The sequence below is a fragment of the Schistocerca serialis genome, chromosome 3, assembly GCF_023864345.2.
Source record: "Schistocerca serialis cubense isolate TAMUIC-IGC-003099 chromosome 3, iqSchSeri2.2, whole genome shotgun sequence".
Taxonomy (NCBI): domain Eukaryota; kingdom Metazoa; phylum Arthropoda; class Insecta; order Orthoptera; family Acrididae; genus Schistocerca; species Schistocerca serialis.
The window spans coordinates 433,355,328-433,382,617 of NC_064640.1; the positions used below are offsets into that span (position 1 = coordinate 433,355,328).

A 27,290-nucleotide genomic window follows, 5' to 3' on the forward strand; every position below is an offset into this window, starting at 1 on the left:
CCAACTGAACTGATCCTTGACTGGAAATGGTAATGTTCAGCTACTTGGAGACCATTTTCAGCCAGACAACAATGAAATTTTTTGTAGATGAGGATGTGCCATGTCAGTGGGGTGATATCCATCCCCCATTCTTATCCTGTCAAAAAATGTGTTCCATCTTTGACAATTTTAGGACATTATGTACTCTGCCTACACAGAAAGTTGAAACTGCAGATTGGGTGAGTCAAGGTAGGATGTCAGCTTTCAGTTGGTTCTGGCTAGTAGTGTTGTTGCATAGAAACATTTTTGTTGTACAGAGTAGGCAAAGAAAATAGATCTTGGAGAAACTCAACATAATGAGGCTGAAAAGGTAAAGTCATTGGATTGAAACTTCTGCGAGATGTAAGATCGAAGTGGCTGTATGGCAAGTTCTGGATTAGACAGGGAGCAGAGAGGCTGGTTATTGGAGGCGCGACAAATTTTCAGACGGGATTGAGTATGCTCCTACAGTTATTAGAGGGTAAGCGCTTTGATCTAGGAGCACGAGGCCTGTGTGACAAGAATCATTATTGGGACATGAAAATTTTGTGTGTATGGCATTGAGGATGGTTGGGGCATGGAGAGGTTCCAATGTATTGCACAGTATTTCAGAAACTGTGTGGAGTATTGTGTTGGGTGGGAGCAGCAAGGATCTATGTTCAGATTCAGTAGGGAACATGCTTTGTTGATGAGAAAAGACAGAAAAAAGTTTATGGCTGAATAATGGAATATTAAATTGACAAACAGTGGCATTTAGTTACATAGAATTGGTATTGGCAGTAAAATTATGAAAAATTAAAAAAGTAACCTTGTTGTCCTCACTTGCTTTCTCTCTCCCACATTAACACTATACTTTGGTGGCTATGGTTAAACATTATTTCCTTACTTATGCACTGCTTAATGCCTCTATTGTGTGGCACTATGTTGAAGACAGATGGTGTCACATGCATTTTAAGTTGGGGTCCTCCTCCTCAAAGCAGCAGCGTGTTGGTGATGAAACAGGGTGGTTGTGGTTGTGGTGGTGGTGGTGGTGGTGGTGGTGGTGGTGGTGGTGGTGGTGGTGTGATAATACAGAATTAAGTATGGTAGCTGCATGAAAAGTTCATAATTTTAATGAATACATATGTGTGCTTCAGGATCTCTGAACATTTAATGTGTAACGACTGGTCATTACAGTGGTGGTATGTATTGGGGAGTGTAGTAATCACATAGGTGATGTGAATCTCAATTGCCATAAAATTTGTAATAGTAAATAAAAATATATCGGATATGACAAAACTAAGAACCACACAAATTTAGTCCACATTTCTCCCAATCCGTTTGGGAATCATCGTAATTAAAACTGTTTCTGTATTATTGATAGATTGTTCGTGAAATCAAAATAAAAATTGTTAAAACATATATTTTAGTTTTAATCAGTTTTGCATTGTACAGCTGTGTATAGCAATGATGAAAATATTATCATTTTAGTGTTGTTGTTGATTAGCATTCTCCTCAGTCACATGCGATTCATCCATGCAGCATCAGTGGTATTGAATTGTTCTTGTTTTTGTTAAAAATTGGTGCATGTTTTTTATACTTTCTTAGTAGTATACACTACAGTTCATTTCCTGAGAACAGTATTTGTCTGTTTAATTTTACTTGTACCAACATAAGAATGATTATTTCCTCTTAATGCATAGTAATACATTTCCATTACATATTCCTTCATGACAGTGTTTAGAGGTAAACCATTGCCATTTTTCCTGTTGTGTATGGATAAACCACTGAATGTCTTACGAAGTCTTCATTCCAATTCAGTGCAGATTACTACTATTAGAATGATCCATTCTGTAACAAAATGAATGAATACAATGTGTTTCACCATATTTTCGTATTTATGAAAGTACCGTTTGAAAGTAGACATCTGAGGTTTGCTGAATGTATTAAGACAGAAGTGTGAAGATAATCTACAGCCTGCAACCTGCAGTGTAGAGAATTACTTTCATTTGGTGAATTTAAAGGCTTAATATCTCATCATCAAGTACAAGTCCCCCAAGTATTCTAGATTTTTTTCTTTCTTCTGATGATTTTACTGAAATATCTTGGGGCATGTATACCCTCATCAATCACTGTGATAGTTACATTACTCAAGAAGTTTTAGTGCAAAAACCTGCAGCTACATCACTGAAACGGTAAATCAGGAAGTAAATTAACATTTGTTTGAGTTGGAATACAAAACTTTGAAGTACATTATAAAAAGGCAATTTGTTGAATTGTCATTACTTCTGGAGTTTAGTCATTTCATTGAAGTATTTTTTTAGACATGTAAAAGTACGTTAATAATGTTACCATTGGTCTCAAGTGCTGTAAGAATATTTCTCATCAGATTGGTGTATGGGCTAGGTAGAATTAATACACAAGGTAGAGTTATCAGGGCCGTTGCACAACAGGATGTGAATTTTCCAGCAACACGCTCCTAGTAATACTAGGGAGCGTGTTGCCCAGCCCATTTGAATCGAGCGCCACAGCCTCGTTCTGCGGCTAAGTCCCGCTCAAGGTCACCCGCCTTACACAGTGGCATACGGTGAAAGCACACAACAATAGAAACATCGAGAACATACTCGTCTAGCACCAGTAGTAGACAAGTTGTACATTGTGGGAATGTTGTGTTAAAGTTCCAAGAGCTAAAAGAGACAAACATGTCACTTCCTTCGACAGAGAGATTTATCCGATCTTCTTGCATATTGTTGTGAATCGAAGGAGGAAGTGAGGGTGGGGGAATGATAGTGGTGTATGAAGCACCCTCCACAACGCACCATCAGGTGACTTATATAATAGAGAAGTGAGTGTAGAACATAGTATTCGAAATTATGTGCACAGGACTATGAGTACCTATTAACTATGGTGAAACCAACAGTCTTGGTTGTGGAACTGATTTTATTGCTTTACGTATTCGTTAGAGTAACAGAACATGTTTAGTGTGGTCATGTGAGTGTCTTAAGCTAATTATTGTATTCCATAGTCAAAATCTGCTATTTTGTAAACTCCTCCGGATAGAGAATTGCATATATTTTTATGGTGCATCACATCTGAACGGTGTCCCATTGTTATAAGCCACATCTAACTGCAAAAAGTCTAATCTTGTCTTCACAGTATGCAGCTGCAACAAAGCAGTTTTAAGGTTGTGTTTCCAATACTTTGAGTTGCACCTTTCGCAAGTTTTGTGTTTGTGAAAAATGTAAAGATGTAGTGTGGTTTAGGTTTTGTGTTACACCTAGGTCCATCCGAATATGACTGGGTGATTTGGGAAGACAAAGGTATACCATTTCAAAAGAGCAGAAACCTAAGAGGCAATGTAAAATTCAAGTCAATTTTTTATTTTATGTATCAAAAGTTCACTCTTCGCCAGGGAAGATAGCGTGTGTCATCGATAAAAAGTCAAGTAATTGTGGAAACATCAGTACAGGTTCAAAATGTAAAGAGTGTACATAAAAATTATGATCAGATATGGCTTGGAAATGAATTTGACGATTTCTGTTAGAACATTGAACATAAATGACTTTGGTGATAGCACTGAGAGCATGAAAGTCTCCTGATCATTTGTAAGTAATTGAATGTTAACAACAAGGATCTGCTGTAAAGTAATGCCTTCAATTTTTCTATCTAAAAACTCGTAAAGCTTTTTAAATAAAACAAACATTATTAACTTTCCTCATCATTATCGGTCATGTCTACATATTTGTCAACATAGTCACCCTGGTGACAAACGCATTTCTTCCAATGAGAGACTAGTTTGTCGATACTGTAACTGTAGAATGTTTGACTTTGTTGATGGAGCTACAACCTCACTTCTGCTTACACTGCTTCATCACTATCAAAGTGAAGTGCTTGAAGGCGTGCTTTCCATTTTGGAAACAGATGAAAATTGGATGTCTCACATGTTGAGGTTAGTACCACCATATCTTTCAGTAAGAGCATAAACAACCAAATGTTTCAGGCTACTGATGTCAATAGAATGATCACCATGTAAAGCTTTCATTCTTCTATTGATTTCAGTTGCGGGCAGAAACTCAATTACAGCATGCTGTTTCTCATGCACTGATAGTTACATTACACACTGCCATGTTACACACTAAAATTCGGAACCCTCTTACAGTGAGGGTTGCAACTTGTGTCAACAAAACAGGAAAGTTGACTGAGTAAATATACAACATGTCATACCTCAACCAATACTGAGAACAGAATAAAAAGTTTGGGGACATTACTTTTCAGCATACATGTTCTTGTATTTGTTGAGTGACACCATTAAACATATACGGTTCAGAAAGAAATTCAGTTAAATCATATCATAACAGGTTGTTTCACTGTTTATGTGAACTACCACCCATGTAAATGTGTAGAAGAGGAATCTTTTTTGACAGCAAAGCAACTGAAGTTTTACTCTTCAATGCAGCTTCCATACTTGTTTGGTCCAGTGCGTATGCGAGTTATAAGGACTGGGGAAGGAAAAAAAGCAAAGGAAGGAAAGTTCTTGTGTGTAGAAAACCTGGTAAAAGCAAGTAGACGACTGAGTAGTTCATTCTCCTTATTCATTTCTGATGATGAAACTATGTAGGGGCATTGCCCCAAATTCAGATTTAGTATTCTGTATGTGCTAGATGCTTTGGTATCTATCAGTTTCATGAAAACAAAGCAACTGTGAAAAGATGACACATTGAGTTACAGACAGGCGCAGTGAAAAGACAAACACTGAGCTCTCATCCAAAGGTGTCTTCAGGAAAGAAAGGGGGAAAACACACGCGCGCGCGCGCACACACACACACACACACACACACACACACACACACACACACACACACACACACACACACACAGAGAGAGAGAGAAAAGGAGGTACACTTCATGCACATGTGACTGCTATCTCCAGCTGCTTTGGCCCAGCTTGGTCCTTTCATAATTGTTAATATTCTGACTTGGACTTTCCATTGTTTGATTTCAATTGTGAAGAGTTGTGTAAAATCTCAAACACAGGAAAATAGTCAGTATTTTTCAGATTGGACCGTTTTAGATAGTAATTTTAATTTTGGTCTGAGAACATGAGACTTGGCTTTTCATTTTTTTCCTCTTCCCAGACACTCTTCATTCAGTCACAGCTTATCTTTCTCCCCTCCTAGGGAATGTAAGGTATGGACCGTCTTTTAACTGTTTTCTCTACAAACCAATTTATGCTGTTGACTCTACTTCTAAATTCTTTTCTTTTTGGATCATGTCTAGTGTAACACTAGTTTCTTGTACATTTCTTTTGATTTGTTCTACCCATGTAGAGACGGACTTCAACCATGTTGTGTAAAGTGTCAGTAATAGGTTTGGTGTTCTTGTACATCTCCTCATTTTTTTCTGTTCTTCCAAGTATCGTCAGAAGTCTTCTGGGTTCCAGAATTTTACTGAGAATTCTTTCTCTCTCCTTCCTTCCTTCCTTCAAAGTTTTTCCATCTGTACCTTTTTATTTAAAATAGGATTATCTGAAGCATAGAGTCCTTCCAGTTTTATAACAGAATTAAAGCGACTGATTTTAACGTTGCAGGGTATTGCTCATTTGTTGTTTCTGCTCAATTAGGTCGTAAGAAAGATCTAACTTTTGGCTGCCTGTTTATCCAATTTATTGGGTGGGATCCACTGTCCTAAGTATTAGAATTTATGTCATTTTAATCTTCCCATATTTTACCTCCAAGCTTTCCTCACCTTTGTTTCTGTGTTCGATATATTCTATTTTCTTTTTCATATGAGTTTTTGAGACCCATTTTTCTGGCTATTTCATGCAAGATTTCCAGCATTCTTTGTGCTTAAAAATACCTGATTTCAAAGTCATTCCCTTTTTTCTCCAAGGTGTATTTCATTTCTTCCATCCTGCTGCAGAGCATCTTCCCAGCTTTTCGTTATTTTCTCCTGGGTGATATTGGAGAGTATTTTGGATAATCTGTATCTTTGCCTGACCTCTGTCTATTTAAAAGTACTCAGATTTCTCCAAAAAATTTAACTTTTGAGACGGTGTCAGTTAGGTTTCTATCAATTCTGAATTCCTCTAAAACCCTAAATAAAGTTTGTCAATTGAGTCTGATGCTTTTTTAAAGTTGACATAAATTACTACTGTCTTTATTGCTATCAAGCAGCATGCTTCTACATGGAAGCACAGCGAATGATGTAAAGTGAAACTGATTTCTTCACAACTACATTTGCCATCAGCTCATTGTGGCTGTATCAGTGATAGTGTAATTTCATAATGGAGCTACACCATCAATTAATCTTTATTCTGCTAGACAAGCTGCTTCAAGGGCAGAGTTAATCTGGTGTTTCAAACTGATTGGAGGGAACTTTGCTGTTCAGCGAGCATGTGAAGATGTCAAACAAACTTTAGAGGCAATGTTTCCTGGAAGTGTTCCTTCAGAGTTCACCCTTTCAAGGAAATATGTTCAGTACGTGATGCCTTCTCCTTATTTTTGAAAAGCGGTTGGTGGATGATATTGGAGCAGCACATTTCTCTTAGTTTCAATGAAACTGTGAACACAGCTTCAAACTATAATTGAATTACTGGGTCTGATTCTAAACAAATGATGAGGACAAGACATCTAGAGACTTTCTTCATTGGTAAAGCCATTGTTAGTGATATTTATTCCAAGTTAAATGAAGCTATGGATAAGCTCCCTCATTGAAAGCAATTGATGATGGATCCAATGTTTACAAAACTGTGAATAGTCTGAAGAGTAAGTCTTTGATCCTGTTAGGAAAAAAAAAAGTTGATTGATGTTGGCACATGTAACATACACCTCATTCATAATGCATTCCAAAAAGGATTAAAAGATTTTGGAGAAAATGCTTCAGACATGATCTCGTTTCTCCAATTTTCTCTATGGCCAAACATCTCATTAGGGAGATGTTGAAAAATACAATAAAATATGAAACATGTAGGTTATCCTTTTTTGAAACACATTTCCTCTAGTTAGGAGACAATCGAACCAGCTGGTGAGTCTTTTTACAACATTGGTCAACTGTTGAAAAATGCTTTCTTCAATTCGTACTCCAGCACAAAAGCAAGTTAAGTTCTTTGAAATACAAGAATATTGTTAAACTTTTATAAGACAAAACAATCAAAGTAGAAATTATGCTCCCTCATCCAAGTGCTCATACTTGAAATATTCACTGGTTTCTTCCAGAATGAGATCCTTTAATGCATCTAACATATAAATAGCTCATAAATCTGATCAGAGTACTCATGAATTGATTTTGTGTTAGTGATGCTCCACTGAGTCATGAAGCATTTTGTAATAAGTATTACTTGCTGTTGAAAAACATATGTTTGACAATAGAGAAAGTGAATATATCAAGAAGCTAACCACATAAGAAAGATGCTATATTTCCATGTAAGCTAGAAAGCACTGTGTGTGTGTGTGTGTGTGTGTGTGTGTGTGTGTGTGTGTGTGTGTGTGTGTGTACGCTTGTACACATACGTTAGAAAAGTCCTCTTTGGTTAAACCTGTGTTGTGGTATCTTTGATGTTTGGATCCTACAAAGAAATTAAGAGAAGGATCATACAAAAGCATAGTGAAATAGGTGCAGTTCTTCCAGTTCAGTACAGTGAACATGCACTAGTTGATGAATGGAAACTATTGGTGTTAGAAGAAGAAAAATCACTTAATGACAAGAAACCAGTGGACATGTATTGAGTCAGTTTTTTGAGAAGATTTATATACCTCTGAAGAAAAGAAATACCCTACCATTAAAATAATTGTGAAGGATGCACTTGCACTTTTGCGTGGCAATACAGGTCTAAAAATGGGATTCACATTGACGGGGAACATTTTGAATGAAGGCAGTGTAAATTTGTGTAAAATAAAAGAATGTTGGATTCTCATTTAACTGTAAGAGATGCTGTAGTGAATGTACTCTGAAGTGCCAAAGAAACTGATATAGGCATGTGTATTCAAATACAGAGATATGTTAACAGGCAGAATACGGGGCTGTGGTCATAGCCTATATGACAACAAGTGTCTGGCACAGATGTTAGATTAGCTACTGCTGCTAAAATGACAGGCTATCAAGATTTAAGTCAGTTTGAACATGGTGTTATAGTCGGCGTTCAAGCGATGGGACATGGCATCTCCAAGGTAATGATAAAGTGAGGATTTTCCTGAACAACCATTCCAAGAGTGTACTGTGGATATCAGGAATCCAGTAAAACATCACCTCTCTGACATTGCTGTGGCCAGAAAAAGATACTGCAAGAACAGGACCAATGACTACTGAAGAGGATTGTTCAGTGTGGCAGAAGTGCAACCCTTCCACAGATTGCTGCAGATTTCAATGTTGGGCCATCAACAAGTATCAGTGTGCAAGCCATTCAATGAAATATAATCGATATGGGCTTTCAGAGCCAAAGGCCCAATCATGTATCCTTGATGACCGCATGATACAAAGCTTTACACCTCACTTGGGCCTGTCAACACCGACATTGGACTGTTGGTGACTGGAAACATGTTGCCTGGTTGGATGAGTCTCATTCCATATTGTGATTCTGTTCTCTAAAAGGGTTGTGAAATTGTTCTATAGAACTGTAGAGCTATATTTTTCATGGCAGTAGGCTACAGACTTACAGTACACTTTATGCTTCTATATAATAAATTTCCTTAATCAACTTGCCTTCTAAAACATTTGCATATTTTTGAGGCAATTATTGTATTGAATGCAGATTACTCTCCTCATTCATAAAGCAATGTGCAGTGATGTCAGTTATAGAAACAGAGCACAGGGAAAACCGGTGATCATAAGTAGTCAAAACTTTACATTTTTTCGCTGCAGTTAGACATTTGATCGGCTTAGATATGTATATACATTTGATAAATTTGTTAAGAACTGGCCATGCACTTCACAAATTAAGCCCTTTCTCAAGTTTTGTTACCTTAGAAAAATTTTAAATTGATTTGTTATTAAATTTTGCATGTCATTGCAAATCTAATACTTCAGGCAGAATACAGCAGTAAATAAATACTTGTATGAAGATTCGAGGTAGATCTTGTATGATGAAGACAAGTCCACACAAGGAGTGGCTTAAAATATATTTCATATAATGGAAATCATTTGATCTTTGACACCAGAATCGGAGTATTCCTGACATATTTTGTCAATTGCGGGATTCTACGCTGCACTGAGCTGAAAACCGCTGTCCCTGTTTACTAAATTGTTGTGCAGACGTATCTCCGCTACCTCTTTGAAGATAGTCACAGAAACCGTTGGCACTGCACAGCTTCTTCGTTTTTTCGAATTCAAAGGTGTGTCCCTCAATAATGCTATGTTCTGCGACTGTGGACTTGTTTGTCTATTCTAGTCGTACATTCCTGATGTGTTCAGTACTGCGCTGGGAGGTACATCATTGTGTCTACCTGATATATTCCATCCCACATTCACACTCAATACTGTAAATTCTCAGCGTCTGCAACCCCAGCTGGTCTTTGGTTGAGCCAAGTATATCATTAACTTTTTGCGGTGCGCGAAAGATGGTTGTTATTTCATGCTTCTTTAATATTCTTGCGATCTTGGCTGGGGCGGTCCAGCAAACAGCAGAAATGCCACATGTTTTGCTTGGTCGTCTTCTGGTTGCAGAACACGGCATCCCGACACTTCGCCAGATGATGATGATTGGTACGAAACTGGTAGAAATGTTGCGACGAGACGACGACACCACTCAGCTGATAAACCTGTGAAGAATTCATGATTGGAATATGCCGAGAAAGACTGCAATCACATATATCACACCTCTACGGAGAGGATGTCCAGCGCAGCTACAAGATGCTGCAGAAACTACGAACCAAGAAGGGAAAGCTGCTCTGCAGCCTTCTCGCTAAGGTGCTGGGATAAGGAAGGGATGCCGCAGTTTGTAAACTTGTGGCATCCTGTCAACACAGCGAGGAAAAAATGCATATTACAACAGGCTGGTTCAGCCTTGGTATGGAAACACACATGTGTTACCAGAATGGAACTCGACAAGAACGCCAAGACTTTGCTCACTCACCACCTGTACCTAGCTTCCAATCTCCCAGCACACACCTGGGAGTGGATGGACGGTAACACGTACGCAAGCAGTGAGCTCTACAAGAAGAAAGCCACCAACAAACTGCGAGAAGTTCCTCAGACTTCCGGGCGGACGTCAACAGGAGGAGAAAGCCAGCAATATTAAGACAGTCATCAACCTGACAGAGAGAGCACTGGATGAGCCAACAATCTCCATGCTGTCAAAAGGCCTGAACTTTGTTCCAATTCCACGAACGTTACCAAAACGTGACATCAACAGCGACGTTGAGCAAGCCATACGTAGACTCCCGCTGAGAGCAGCCAAGGAAGTGAGTAGGGAGACAAGCAGGGTACTCGAGAAAGTAAGAATGCCGAAGAACATTATTACAGCAGAAGAGCACAAGGCACTGTTGAACCTTCGTGATGACGAGGATATAGTGCTCTTAGCAGCAGACAGAGTGAATGTGACAGTCATACTGAAGTCAGAAGATTATTGGCAGAAGATCGACACCTTACTACAAGATCCAGCAAACAAAGAAGTAGGGAAAGACGTGACTGCTTCTGTTATGCACAAGACCATAGATCTTCTCAACTGCTCAAGACTTGACAGAAACACCATCAGGAAGCTTTACCCACGAGCATGGGCTCCACCGCGACTGTATGGCCTCCCGAAGATCCATAAGGAGAATGTCCCACTACGTCCTATATTGAACACCATAAATTCTCAGATGTATGGTGTAGCCAAGCACCTAGCACAGCTGTTAAAACTACTCAGATGTCGCTGCACTCACCGTGTCAGGAACTCGACCGTCAAACGGGGTGATTCCGGACACTGGGGCAAATTCAGACAGTATGGCTTATTTTCTCTGTGCCACTGCATAGAAACAAAGAGGTACTTATTTTAACGTCCGTGCGCCATTTATTTTAGGCGCAAGATTGCATTTTGTGCTTTCCACAACTTTTATTTTGCGTCAATTGTTTCCCTGGGTGAATAATTGAGGAACAGTCTGTGTTAAAAATCCATGCATTATCGTAAAGTGGAAACTTTCTATTGTTGCGCCAAGTGGGAAGGTATTGTAACCGTAAGTATCGATTCGCTCAGTAGCTAACAGCATCGAGTCAATTTCTGTACAAGTTTGTCGAGTTTCTCGTGCAAGGTTATAAAATAACGGTGGTTTTTGTAAAACTGTGTACTGTGTGGGGTGATTTCGGACAATCCCGAGAACGTATAAGAGCAGGGGAGGTGCTACAGTACAGTGTAATTGTGACCCGGAACTTTTCGATAAAGCTGTTCGTGATATGCAGAGTGGTAAATAATTATACAGAAAAGCATGTGATTTATATGGTATACCTAAATCAACCCTACAAAATAAAGTGCAGGGATCACATCTGAAAAAAATGGGATGACAGCCAGTGCTAAATGAAGAAGGAGAAATGTTGAAGCAAGGTATCTTGAGGGCTACACATTGGGGATTTCCCTTCACTAAATTAGATATTAGGTATTTAGTTAAAAGCTACCTTGATAAATCTGGCCGAGAAGAGAAGAAATTTCGTAATGATTAATAAGTTTGTTTATTGATAAATAAATCTTCTGCTACCAGTCACGATTTTTCTTTATTTTACTTTTTGCACGACACGTTTTGAGAAATAATTCCAATTTTCAAGTGCGTTTTTTTGTGTGTATTAAGCCATTTCTTTAGATGGTGTGTGTGTGTGTGTGTGTGTGTGTGTGTGTGTGCGCGCGCGCGCTTGCGCGCGCGCGCGCGCGCAATATATAAGAAACAGGCGAATTTTTAGTTGGGTATCAATTCTTTTTGTGAAATTAGTGGCGAAATTTAGAAGAATTTGTACTTACAGTTTTCTAATGGTCCATTTGTGCAGAGTCTCACACACGCTAAACATCACAATCCAAAAGCACCATGCCTAAGAGCACAGCCAAAAATACACAAAAATGGAAACCCGATACATCCTGTGGTCAACTCTATAAATAGCCCAACATACAAACTGTCACAAAAATTGAATAACATACTGATGAAATATTATACATATGAAACAACATATTCCATAAAAAAACAGCATGACTCTAGCTAAAGAACTAAGAACCAGAAAACTCCCCTAAGTTGCACAGTTTATATCACTTGACCTCACCAATCTTTATTCAAACATACCCCTACAAGAAGCTCTAACAGTAATACAAAAGAACCTTATGCAACACAAAAAACTTTCATACACAGAGATTGTTGAATTTATGGAATTCCTTCAGCTAACCCTAAGGTACAACTACTTTACCTTTAATGACAACATTCATAAACAACCAGATGGCCTAGCAATGGGATCATGTATATCCAGTACCATAGCCGACATATACATAAATCACTTAGAACAAAAATTATTTGACAGCCAAAAACCTTGCCTAAAGAAAATAGAATTTTATAGGAGATATGTAGATGACACACTACTGTTAGTGAAAGGGGATACCAAAGACATCACGGACATTCTAAATCATTTCAGTAATCTAAATGAGAAAATCAAATTTAAAGTGGAACATGAGCAAAATAAAAGTATCAACTTTCTAGAACTAAATATTACAAGACACAACAACACATGCACATTCAAAATTTGTAGGAAAAACCCAATGACTTACACCACAATCCCTGCAACCTCATGTCACCCAAATATCCATAAACAGGCAGCATACAGGTCAATGCTGCAGAGGCCAACAAAAATACCATTGAACCAAGAAGATATGCAACAAGAAATAAACTCAGTGTAAAAGATTGCAGTCGCCAATGGTTACAATGCTTCCATGGTTGACAATCTTAGAGAAAGTGAAGAAAAACCGAGGTACAAACTGCACCACAGAAGAAAAAGAGAAAAAACAAATGTATATCTAGTATCCCATACGCAGGCAATGTATCACAGAAGATTGCATATGTTTTCAAAAATCATAGAGTAAAAATTGGATTTTCTACATCTAATAAACTACAACAAAAACTAATACATAATATAAAGTGTAATCATGATCCATATTCAGACTCTGGAATATACAAGGTAACATGCCAGGTGTGCTCCAAGTTCTACGTAGGACAAACAGGCCGAAATTTCAACACCAGGTACACACAGCACATTAGAGCGCACACACACACACACACACACACACACACACACACACACACACACACACACACACACACACACAATCAGCAATAGCAACACACATACGTAATACAGAACACCCATTTGGAAAAATAGAGCAAAATGTCAAAGTACTCCACCGACTAAATATAAGGACACAAAATGCATTTACTAGAAGAACTGGAGATATATTCACATTACAGAAAATGTGAAGACAAAAAAAATATTAAATGAAAAACTTGAAAGTGAATCAGTGAATTTCTTCAGATGTTTCGATAGCATACTTAAATAAAAATAGTAAAACAAAGCACAATTGTAAAATAAATATAAGTAATTTATGAGCCAAATTGTTAAGATAAATAACCTCTGTACAAAAACATATAATCTGTGGAAGACCTATAATGTTACCTCTGTGGACTACCTGTAAGAAGATCTTTGTAACTGTTTTGTTTACATAAGATATTTCTGTGTGTAAAGTGTACAAGTTGTGTGTGATGTTTAGTGTGTGTGAGACTCTGCACAAATGGACCATTAGAAAACTGCTTAATACACTCAAAAAACACACCTGAAAATGGGAATTATTTCTTGAAACACATCGTGCGAAAAGTAAAATAAAGAAAAATCGTGACTGGTAGCAGAAGATTTATTTATTAATAAACAAACCTATTGTTTCTACATTCGCAGGCTTTCAGTAATCATTTATAATGGATTAAATCAGATTCGTAATAATTTACCAAGAGGAGAATGGGTGCATTTACTCCTCAAACAATGGTCAGATCATCTTTTCGTTCACTTAAGCGAAAATATTAAATGAGCTCGTGCATAAGTGAACAAAGAGACTGTTAAGAGGTTTTTCTCCAATATTAAGGCAAAGCTGTAAAATCTCCCACATAGCAACATGATCAATGTGTAAAATGTCACCAAAATCAAATAAAAAGCATGTAGAATTTTTTAAAAAAGCAGTAAATGTCCGAATTCGCCCTCTATATGCTGTAACTTTGGACAGAGGTTTAACAAACACGTGTCCGAAATCACCCCAATCTATGGGGTGACTTCAGACACTTTATTTAACTGCCTCAGATAAATATACCTACACATACACTTTCTGGTTCTGGGATATTTTATTCGTTACACATATACCCTACCACTTCCATAACAATCAATTTAATCTATCAATATGTACAAAAGTTACAATCAAAATAATGACAAAACCGTCTGAAATCACCCCATTTGACAGTACTCCAAGGCTTATGCCTGGACGAGAATGATCTACTACTGAGCTTTGATGTCACTTCTCTTTTCACCCAGGTGGTGCTGGATGATTCCTTAGCTCTACTCAAAGACCACTTCGATGAGGGCACACTCAGACTCTTTTGTCTCGTGTTAATCACTACGTACTTCAAATGTGGCGGGAAATTCTATGAGCAAACAGATGGTGTTGCGTGGGTTCCCCCCTGGCCCCAGGTATTGCCAACTTGTACATGGAGCACTTTGAAGATGTGGCACTGAACACCGCCCACCATAAACCAAAGGTGTTCTACGGATACATAGACAACACTTTTGCAGTGTGGCCCCATGGCAAGGAAAAACTACAGGAGTTCCTACACCATCTCAGTGGCATACATGACAGCATGAAATTCTCCATGGAGGTAGAAGAGAATGGCTGCCTTCTCTTCTTCGATATTTTGAGCAAGAAAAATCCGGACTGTAGGTTGGGACACTCGGTCTACAGGAAGAAGACACACATGGACTTATATCTCAATGCTCGGACCTGCCACCAACCAGCACAACATAACTCTGTACTAAACACCTCAGCACAAAGAGCGAGGTCGATCTGTGACAGCGAGAGTTTGCCATGTGAGTTAGCACACCTGCGGGAAACCTTCCGAAAGAATGGCAACACTGAGACGCAAATAAGACGCGCCTTGAGTGCAGACAAGAGGCGGGAGGAGAAACCAGAAGAAGATGAAGCAAAACGTGTGGCGTTTCTGCCATTTGCTGGACCGCCGACAGCAAAGATCACAAGAATATTAAAGAAGCATGAAATAACTACCGTCTTTCGCACACCACTAAATGTTAAAGATATACTTGGCTCAACCAAAGACCAGCTGGCGTTGTAGATGCCGGGCATTTACAGTATTGAGTGTGAATGTGGGATGGAATATATCAGGCAGACACAACAATGTCCCTCCCAGCACTGTACTGAACACATTGGGAACGTACGACTAGAACAGACAAACAAGTCCACGGTAGCAGAACATAGCATTATTGAGAGACACACCTTCGGATTTCGAAAAACGAAGCAGCTGTGCAGCGCAAACAGTTTCTGGGACTCGATCTTCAAAGAGGCAGTGGAGATATGTCTACACAACAATTTAGTAAACAGGGACAGCGGTTTTCAGCTCAGTCCCGCAATTGGCGAAATACGGCAGGAGCGCTCTGATCTGAAGGCAGTGGCGTCCGCAGACCGATTGGATAGCCACCGGATCTCGATGCCGGGCCGCGCTTTGGCCCCCCCACCACCACCGACGTGGTACCCCCTTCCGGAGGAATGTGATTGGCCGGCTTACAAAAGCGGACGATGGCCAAGCAGCTACATAGAGATGCAGAACACAGCATCCTGACACATCACCAGAAGGTGATGGATATGAAACACATTGAAACGTTGCGACAAGATGATGCCACCACTTGGCTGATAACCCAAGAAGAATTCATCAGTAGCAATAAATGTAAAAAAAAAAATTACATAAAAAAGTGACTGTGATAGACTCTTGTGAAAATAGTGTGCATTACATACAATGTATTGAGGTTATAGAACAGCATAACAAGAAATATGCCCTACTAAACATCATTTGTCCATTTACTGTGTGGTTTATGATACAACAGTAAATTGAAATTTAAGTAGCATCTTAGTACAGACACTTCATTTTCTGCTTGATGTGGCGAAATCTTTCAATCTGAACTACTTCTCCCTTCTAACTTTGTCGGTATCTGCGCTGTTGTGTAGCATAATGTGTCTTGGATTACGTTTGGTAGGTTAGAACTGTAAATGTTGCAAACTGTTGATGCTTTCAAAAAATATTAATTTAATATGTATCTGTGCATTGTTCTGTGCTACTATTCTTCTGCTATTAGCTTTATCTACTTCCAAGTAGTTAGTCGGATAGACTTCTTTTTACTTATAACTACAAATACAATTATCTGAAATGATCCTACTGTTGAAGAATTTCCTGCTTATCAGAAGACCATCGTCGGCCCTTGTGTATCTAATGGTTGTTATTGCTGGGCAGGGACCTACAGAAGATCATGGAGAACTTTAGGTTTTCTCAGATGCAAGTATTGTCGTGTAAAGGACAGTTCGTTTTGTGAAGTCAGATTGTTTCAGAAGCTGGCATAAGCAGTTTACTGATAAATGAAAAGGCGCCTACTGCATTTAGGATGTCATATAGTGGTTTGTTGCTTTGACAAGAGTAGGGAGCTGGGGATACAACTGTACTACTACACCACCACTACCACCACCACCAACAACAACAACAACAACAACAACACGAACAATACGAGACTGGAATAGAAGGGAGAACCGATAGAGGTACTCAAGGTACCCTCCGCCACACACCGTCAGGTGGCTTGCGGAGTATGGATGTAGATGTAGAACATTGTCACCTACAGAGTCTTGAACACAGGCTATTTATATGTAGCAATATACTTGTTCCTGCTTTTTTATGTACTTCATTTTAATATTTCATGTATTATTACACAAAATTAGTTGCTTAACACTGAAATGAAACTCTGCATACTATCACGAACAGGAAAGTTAAGCATCCAAAAGGAGTAATGGGATTGAAATAAAAATATACATTGGTGAGGGATATCATGAAAATATTTAAATAAGAACAAATTCTCATCAGACTGCTAAGATATTGGGTAGTATTGATTTAAGATAGGTCCAGTCCGGTAGGACCACTTTTAGTCTGTATGTCTGTGCTAAGAAGAACTAGAAGGCAATTGTCCAGTGTTTGTACAGTCTGTGGAAGCACTTTGTCTTGACAATAACTCAAACAGCTATTCTGCTATGGCATCTGATACCACAGACTGAGGGCTTTGGCTAGTTCCTGAAAAAACTCTGCATTATGTAACTGATTATTGTGTGTACTCTGTGTGTAGAACAAAAAAGGCATTGGAAGTGCCAAGTTGTTTCCATGTGAAATGTAAGACCTGAGGATGTGGTGTACCTTCAGTGCTCGTGAATCGTATCAGGGATGACTTGTTTGGACCTGAGGAATCTGCATACCATAATGTCAAGCTTGCTGCAGGTCTCTATCTTCCTTAAATTCTAGAACTCATTCTCACCACTTTAAACTGTCACAGTTATGTATTCCTGCTGTTCAGAATACTGTTTAACCTAGATTTTTCACTGTATGCTGTCCTGATACCCAGGTACAGTATTCATTCAAGCATACTTTTCTTAGGTGGTACTGGCAGCTTCTGCATAAAAAAGGGATTTGTAATTGACAATGGTACAGGATGACATTTAGTAATTTCATTATTACATTATCTTTATGGAGATATTAGGTGCAGAGGTGTTGTGTCTGTACATTATGTTGCAAACAATATATTACTTTTCTTCAGTTTGTCTGAGAAACTCCATAGTATATCTGGATACCCATGGGGGTGGAGAAGGAATCTTTGGCATTTTGTTTCACTTTGAATTGTCAACGCATCTGGCAGTTGCGTAATTCATGCACCAATCCACTTGTGTGTGTGTGTGTGTGTGTGTGTGTGTCTGTGGGGGGGGGGTTTCTCTCAAAGCTACTGCTGAGTAGTGTGTTAGTGAGACACAGTCTGTATCCTCATGGTATAGACCAACCACCTGGAACTCTTGATTCCACTTTACTACTGTATGTGTGTGGGGGGGGTTCTCTCAAAGCTACTGCTGAGTAGTGTGTTAGTGAGACACAGTCTGTATCCTCATGGTATAGACCAACCACCTGGAACTCTTGATTCCACTTTACTACTGTATGTGTGATACTACCATATTGTGACACCACTAATGCACTCTTCTGCCTCTACATAGTTTGGCAGTCCAAATAACTGAAAATGCACTGGTTTTGTGCATGTATACAAAATGAACCATTCCTTCTGGTTGCTTAACTTTTTTACAGTGACAGTATCTTGGAAATGCTTCAGTAACTTTAATCTCTGCACATAAATATAAAATTAAGTGGTTTAAACATGTATTTTGAAACCTTTAGTATGCTGTTTTCCTTTCGTCTATGTCTGAAAGATCCATTTCAGCAAAATTACCATTTGTTGAAAGTTATATAAAATGTTACTGCATGAAAATGTGCTAGTACTACTAATTTCTCCTGTAATCTTTTATTTCTGCTTCAGTTAAGAGTTGGTTTCCTACTCTTTTACATAACTGAGTTGTCTATTATGCACTTGTAATAACAAAAACGTTTTTTTTTTTAAATGTCTTTTTTTATTTTTTTATTTATTAGTTAAAATGTACTCCGATTTTTAATTTGTTTTTACTACTTTAACATCTTTTGTCCTCCCCCTAATGTTCTAGTGTGTAACATACTAATATTGGTTAAAAATCAGGTACAAATGGTGGTGACTTTTGAAAAAAGAGAGTAGTGGCTATTTCAAAGAGGCTAGTCCCTTTGTTATATTTTTCCTATTACAAAAATTGCTTTTGTGGATTAAGTGATTGGGGTTTGGTTTTTAATTAACTGCTTATTTGTAACTATTTCTGTAGTATTGAATGCAAAGTTGCTGAAATGGTCTTTCACATTGTGGTACATGTGTGTTAAATGCTCGCTTGTTCTGCAATATCTGACCTTTTTCTTTCAGGCGGAGGCAGTAACTGCAAATAACTGCATGACACAAATCTTCAATCAGTTAACAAACTGTGATGTGTTTGTATAAATACTAACCTCGATTTTGTCAGGATTGGTCTCATTATAACACAAATTGTAAGACGTCAGTTCTGTAGACTTTCAAAATGTTACCTATAAACCCCTGTACTGTGCAGTTATTAGTCAGTGGTATCCATAAAGGTTGTCTAGTGATTACACTTTAAATGGGAAAAGAACAACAATGTTATTGTATTGTTAATAAGCTTAATGATGACTCAGTACTTAATATAGACCATTTCATTTTGAAAAGCTGGGTGACTTATACTGTAAAAATGTGAGAGCACACACCAGTGTATAGTTGTGTAGGTAAACCACACACACTGTTAAGGAAGCAGGTGTAGCAATGTTTCTAGTGCACCAGTCCAGACAGTGTTACATTTATTTGTTGCCCCATATATATTTTAGCCATGCTGCTAATATTATCATGTGTTTCAGTAGCATTTTCATTGATGACTTATTAATCTTTTAATGTGTGTTAGTATTTCTTAGAAGTGATTTATCTAATAACAATGGAGATGGTACTGCCTGCTGGAATCTGAGCATTTCAGACTTCCAAAGGATTCATTCAAAGTTCAGTGCAAATGTGTATTGAATTTGACCCATAAAGGGCAAGCATATACCTATGTCCATAATTTTTCCGTTACATACTTACTAAAATTGTCCAGAATATATTCAACCAATACCCATTTGTTTATCTGGAGCTAATGTTGTAGAGAAAGCGAATCTACATTTGCCATGAGAGAAATGTATAAAGTATAGAACTCGGCACCTCTGCCTAACAATATTTCCTGCTGATAAGCACATGTTAAAGAAGACCCTTCCATATATGGAGTGTTGTTTATTTGGGAAGTTGCCCTCTGGCTGTAAACAATGAGGTTGGCAATAGGATTTATTCTGGCACATGCACAACTTCAAATTTTATTTATTTCTTCTTTCTCCAAGCAAGTATAAAATTACACTGGCTGTGTTCACAGTTGATCCTTGTAGATTAAGTTATAGGGTAGTTTATGAGTTTCCAAATACATTAATAATGTGTGTATGGACATTGGGTATATGCCGAATACATTTTACATAAGTATATTCTAGCATACTTTGGTTGTCGTTAGAATCTTTGGGCGGGGGATCTAACTGTTCTTGTCTGCTGTCTGCGCACAGCCGGGGTGGCAGCGGGGGAATTCTGGGGACAGCCATGACAGGCATGCCTCCCATCCCCCACCGTGTGCAGCAGGCGGTCGGCCAGGCTGCAGCACAGGCGGCTGTCAATGAGTTAAGAGATGCTTTCCGAATGCCAAAGTAGGGACCTTGGAGTTCCCTATTAATGAACTGTTACATTGTGATCTCATAGTATAGATGTTGCTCACGTAATGTATCTACTTTTCAGCAAAATTATTTCTTTTTGTGTAATTTAAAGAGAATGTGGATGAAATTGTAGATGCATTCTGCATATACAAAAATGTTGATATTAATCTGTATAATGGAGAGATCTGTGTTCATTTATTTTTAATTTCAGTTATTTATCCACCAACAGTTATAGTCTGTTGTTTTTTCATTGTTTACTCAGGCTAGTGTGTAATGTTCCCTACTCCATTTTGTAATATGACAACTTAGAATATTATTAATGAAAGAATTGTACAAAGATTTTGTTTGTATTTAAAAATGTTTGTATGCATAGATGTAAAGAGAGAGAGAAAGAAAAAACTCTCCAGTAGAATTATGATTACATTAAGTAATACTAATGGACTACTGGTTATTTGCACTGTAGTCCTAGCATTTTCATATTGCAGATTGTTAAAGACACTTAAGACGTAGCACAAGTTAGATATACTTACTGATGTCTGAAAGACGATAAATGTTATCTTGCAGTTATGTAAATATATGTGTGTGTGTGTGTGTGTGTGTGTGTGTGTGTGTGTGTGTGTCAACGCACGTGCGGGAGTGAGTGAGTGAATAAATACATCTTTGTATGTGGTGTACTGCTTGGAACTATTTTTGTTTTGGGCTTAGTACCTAATACGCACCACAGTGCGAAGTAAGTCCATGTTCAGTTCCCTCATAATTCACAAGTGTGTGATGGTCACAGACGCGCGCGCGCGCCCACACACACACACACACACACACACACACACACACACACACACACACTCTTTGCAAAGCTATAAAAAAGAAAATGGTTTGTGTATTTCTGAAACTCCAGGGAGAAAATTGCAAGCAGCTTGTACATACTTTGTTGCCAGTCTTTCCAAATGTGTAAAACACAAAGGACCAGAAGTGTAACCAAATTATGTTACGTATCAGGTGTGTAAAGTTGTAGTGTGTGGATAGCTCTTACAGAGTTGTGATGCATAGTCTTGTTCTTGCCAAATGTTCTTTCTTTTAATGAACTGAAATCTCATATTTCTAAGTTTTGTTGAAAAGCTTTCAGAAACATTTCATTGGCCTGAAAGTTGTAAGACTCAGCAGTTTCTTACGTAACAGATAATGCAAAGTAGTACCATAGTAAACTATTTCATAGTGATGAAACTTAGTGTCATGTAAATTATGTGCATGATGTGTTTACTGTTCCACAGACATTGTGGTATTGTTGTTGTTTGGTAATAGTGACTCAACTATTGTATTTTGCTCAGGTCAAGTTCCATTCATGGTTCAGTGTTGAGGTTCTTGCTGTTGCAGATGCAGCCAGGTTCTCATAAAATCCAATATGATTTATTAAATGTAAAAATTATATACTTTTATATAGTTTTTGTGTTTTTCAAGTAACATCACATATAATTTGTTATAATACTGAATTTCATTTGTGAGTGCAGCTGTCTTGTAAACTTATATTTTTAAATGTTTTATGTAATGCTTCCATGCTAAAGTGCTCCATTTAAAATAGAATATTGCTCTAATTTTAATATCAAATACTTTAAATAAAGACATTGTAATAATAAAAGACATCTATAATTATGAGGTTTTAATTTATTCCTTTTTTTCTATCTGAAATTGTGTAGATATGCGGCTAACTTAACAACTACATACTGTCTTTCTAATCATTTATGTGATGCAGTTTACAAAATAAAAGTAACACTGTAAGTTTGGCAAAGCATTCATGAACTTTGCTGTACAAATGCAACGAGTTTTATGTGATTTAAATATTCTTGGTGTTACAAAGTGTTCTCAGATGTCTGCTATAGAAATGTTGAGACACACACACACACACACACACACACACACACACACACACACTCACACTTTTCTTGCTTTTGCAGATGAGTGCACTTTCCTGAAGCTTCTATTTACGAGTAAAATGTAATGTGATATTTTTATTAGTAGTTAGTTACCCCTACAGCCTGGAGTATTGATGAATGTTTGCAGACCTTTTGTTGAGGACAGTTCTGCACAATATTCATTCATTTTATTTAAACTCTGTGTTCCATATGTATAAAATGAGCTCTTATTCTATCATGGTGAAAGTTATTTTTATGAGATGTAGGAATTATTTTCATCTGAAAAATGAATGAAAACTTCCTTTAGATATAGTGAAAATCAACACAAATATTAGTTTCAAGTGGGCTTCCATACTTCGATATCTAACTTTAATGGCAGGCGTGACACAACAAGTGCTCAGATTTTCCTTTGTGTATTCTTTTCCTTTTCCTGTATTCACATAATTACCATACTTTTACTTGTAAATAGTTTATTTTCCATTTGTTCCAGAAAATACCTGATGTTCCTTTTCATAGAGGTTTTTTTTTTTTCTTTTTATTCCCCAAAACAAGCTTATAATTTGACAGAACACACACTTGTGCAGTTATCCATCATATTAATGTCTGGAACTTGTGTAGTAACATATTAGACATTCTTCTTCTGTGTACGTCTAAGTTTTGAGCTGTGTTGATGTTCCAGTGTGTCTTTTTTAATAAGGCGTAGGCAACAGTTAATTGTAATTGTTGATTTGGTAATGAATCTTAAAAACTGTTTAATAATGTGAGATAAACTTCTCAAATGTCTAATCACACATGTAAGTGAATGGCATTGAAGCAGCAATGGTGGTATATGGTTAATAAGAACTGTAGGTGTTTATTGTGGTATACAATATTTTATGTCATGTTGTGATGACAGTTGTTGGAGCACATGTTTGTTGAAAGTAAATTTAGGATTAATGTTCTCAGAGTTCTTCATTGAGATTAGATTTGCACTGTTGCTTTGTCACAACTAATGAATGTACTACATGCATTAAATGTCTATCCAATGTTATAAATAAAGTCACATGTGTAATTTTGAAAATTGTTGAGACTATATGTGGTTGGTAGTTCTCATTTAAATGAATAAAAAATTTGGCTGCAAATTGTGCCTCTTGAGCTGTGATTATAATTTCTTAACATGCCACACTGGTCAGGCAAATGGTAAATCAGTAGCAAGCCTCATGAGAGAAACTCTTAAATCCTGAAACAGTGGATGGTAATAATTCAGTACTGAGAATTTTTCACCAAAGTGTATCCTCTATACAAGTATTGTAATACCATAAGCGTATAAAAAAGCTGACACAACTACAGTTACAAAAGACACATACAATATTTTCAGTGATAAGTGTGTACACAGTGCATGAGAAAAAGGGGTTTGGAGACAGAGATTTTAATTCATCCCATTTAAAGTTTTTACCACAGAACACATGCCTTAATATCTTCTGTAATATTCTGATGTATAATACAATGTTTAGTAAGCCATAATTTGAGGTGAAGTAACTTTCAATGTGCTGTGCATGCACGTTTGTGTGATTATTGACAGTGAGACCAATGGCTGTCTATTTGATGTAAGAATACATCAGAGCTCAAAGGTGTAGCACACTTAGTTGGAAGGGAGTAATTTGTATAGGAGCTTAACCAGTGTAACTAGAAATTTGGTGTGTTGATGGTCTACAATTTGAATTTTAAACTAGTGGAAGATATTTAAAACCGATAAATTCACAATTATTTTGCTATTCTGTTGGACAAATGATTGATTGGTGACCTACAAGAGTTCCTATAGTTATTTTCCAAACTAAGTATGGTCTCCAGTTTCCCAAATTAATGTGGATTTAGTCTTATATGCACTGTCTTGAAGGTTTTTTTGCAAATCTTACTTGTGCAAATGTCCCCTCTCCCCCCTCAATCTCTCTCTCACCCCCCCCCCCCCACCCCCACACACACACACACACACTCTAAAAACTACATTTGTAGCTATATTGTTGAGACGGCCTGTTGAAATCTGACATTTTGGGTATTTTGAAAACTTTCCGAATTTCTTGCAACAGCATCAACATACGTTATTGGTATAAACGTATAAAAGTTTATCATCATACCTACAGGATAATTACTAAGGCTGTCATTGATCAGAGATAAATTGGACTCAAATCTCATTGCCTTCAAAGCTCATATTAACAGTAACAGTTGTTGCTACTAATTTTTACTAACTTTTAAATGTTAACATACATAATAAATTCTAAAAAACTTCCAGATATGAATGATTTATAGACATACTGTACCAAGTAATATTTGCCTAGCAGGTACATATTTCAATTTGTGTGTAAGTAATATTAAAACTGTTAATGAATCATCATGGCCAGTAATAATAATAATAATAATAATAATAATAATAATAATATGACTATGCCAACAAGAATAATTTTTTACAATAGAGTCTTAAAAGCCTCCAGAGTGTAATTAACAGATATAGTATTGTGAGTGCTATAAAATATTTCATCATCTCCCTCTTACACTTGAAAGTGTGGTCAAAATGCTTCATGTTTTTCTCAATATGTGTGTATGAATAGAATTATTGTGTGCTAGTACTCACAGGCTCTGGAAATCTTGTAATGCTGTTTCATTTTTTAAAAAAAGGAAAGGAAAGAAGTCTTTTGTGGGATTGTGTTTAAAGTTAGTTTAACTACTCAAATGACACTTTAACTCTGCTGAATTTTCGGCTTGAAGAGTTCTTTTTAGCTTATAATTAAGATAAACTCGATATGGTGAGCAGAGAGATAGTAAGCCCCCCCCCCCCTGCCCCCCCCCCTTTCTAAGGCCCCTGCCACATAGAGCAAGTTTCACCATAAGTTTGTTTGACAGTGTGTGTGACTGTTGAGTGGTAGGTAGTGGGGTCAGCTGGCCTCCCTGCCAAAGCTGTTCAAAGCTGTAAGGTGTACTAAGTTGTATTGGTGGAAAAAAATACTGTTTCAGGGACAGGTGTATTCTGTAACAGTTGAGGGTTGTGTCAGTGTATAAGATGGCCAGAGCAGATAATGTTCAGAGAATCTCACAAGGAAATTATCATGAGAACTATTACCCAAAACTATGCAAAGCTCCTTTCTGGCATCAAGCCTATTAGACAACAGTGTGTGCTTGGGGGCCATTGCACAATCAATCAAACTTCCTGCAAATCTTACTTCTTTCTGACACAGGTGTTATTACAGGTAGAGTTCTGCCATAAATGCAGATATGTGAGGAGTTCAAAAGCATTTTGAAACAAAAATTACACTGATCTTATTATGAAATTTATATACTGAAATGAAAGTGTTCAGTGGGTCGAGAAATTTCTAATTTTAGACAGAAGTTTCACGTAGTTACATCTGTATTTTTCTGTTCAGTGCAGGAAATCGGTTTTATCTGCTCTATTGTCATATCCCAATAAAGAAAATATGATCAAAGTACAAACAATCTTTTGTTTATAACTGATATGAAGTACTGTTCTTCTTAAGAACAGAATTGGTAAGAAACACAGCAGCGAGGAAAATTCATAATGCTGAATTTTGTTAGGGATACACAATGCCTACAGAACTGAAATATACAGCTGTACCCTTAAGAGAGTTGTTATAGTGAATATGTATCACATTGTCAGAGTATTAAAGAAAACTATTAGCTTCCCACTTGGGCCTCAAGAAACAAATCATTCACACTGTACTGAACATTATTCTCATAATTATCCTTCACTGTCTTTGACCCCAACAAGGATTTTCAGCAATTTCAAACAGGACAGAACCACTCAGAATCTGGTAAGATGAGTGTCAGCTTTCAAAATGCTGTTGAATTCCTCACACATCTCTACTTTTGGCAGAACTCTGCCTGTAATAACTACTCGTCAGAAGGAGTGACAGTTATGCCTGTGTCACAAGGAGTAAGATTTGCAGGAAGTTTAATTGGTAGATTGTGTGATGGCTCCCAAGCAGCCACTGTAGATTGCTAGGAGGTTTGCATGTTTTTGGGTGATAATTCCAGTGCTAATTCCTTTTAAGATTCTCTGAATGCTACCTACTCTGGCCAATCAGGAGTCCTGTTGGTGTCTGGTGTCATAATCTGCTAGCAGGGCATCACCACAAGTGGAAGTGAACTGGGGAGGCACTCAGCTGGAACATAAGGTTAAAATTCCTTTTAATTAATGCAGTTATCTTCACAGTTTTCACTTATGAATGTGGGGAAGAGTTGTTCTTGTATGCTGACAAACCACCCAGTTATTACAACAAACACCTGCACTTGAAACAGCATTTTGCCACCAGTACTATTTGCCACAGACCTTACAGCTTTGGCAGGTGACCCAGCTATTCCTACTACCTGCTGCTCAACAGCCATGCACACTGTTGTTAAATTATATTTAGCTGTATCTCATATTGGTGAAAAGTGGGGTTGGGAAGTGTAAAATTTAGATTGCACATATATGGTTATATATTATCTTGTAACTTTTTCTCTGACAGTGCTATTTAATATTACCTTTCTCACTTTTAATAATTCACTTGCCACTGTGCTTCCAAGTGGATGAGCTAACTTAATGAAGGGTAATGGTTAGTACATTTTAATCAATAATAAGAAAGGTATGTTTTGTTAATTAATGCATGATTGCTTTAGCTCAGCTTCCTTGCCCATCGCAGTTGGTAGCTTGTCTTCTTCACAGCATGGTACAGTTATCAAATATCACACATGCACAAGGCAGAAACTGAGCTTGTCTCGTAAGAGATGCCAGACTAGTTGCACCTTTTACTAGTTGCACATGCTCTAATTGATAAATGTGGTGAGAATGTATAAATATATTCCTAAATGAGTATTAACTTGTTGCCAATTGTAATACAGATGTTCGTGTTAAACAGGTAATATTTTTACATTTCCAGTTACGTCCCTTTTTTTCTAAAAGGAAAAGTACATGCAAGATAAATGCAGATGTATTAGT

At 37.5% G+C, this 27,290-nt stretch overlaps 1 protein-coding gene across 4 annotated transcripts in view; it reads left to right on the plus strand.

Moving 5' to 3' along the window:
• Positions 1 to 21,260, plus strand: part of LOC126470319 (dynamin) — a 110,093-nt gene extending 88,833 nt beyond the window's left edge. For 3 of the 4 annotated variants that reach the window (XM_050098096.1, XM_050098097.1, XM_050098098.1), the window contains one exon: positions 20,274 to 21,260. In XM_050098096.1, coding sequence (XP_049954053.1) covers positions 20,274 to 20,415 — 142 coding nt within the window. In that variant the 3' untranslated portion in view covers positions 20,416 to 21,260. Of the gene's footprint in view, positions 1 to 19,053 lie in introns of all 4 variants that reach the window. The other variant, XM_050098099.1, reaches the window with a different exon arrangement.
• The last annotated feature ends 6,030 nt before the right edge of the window (positions 21,261 to 27,290 follow it).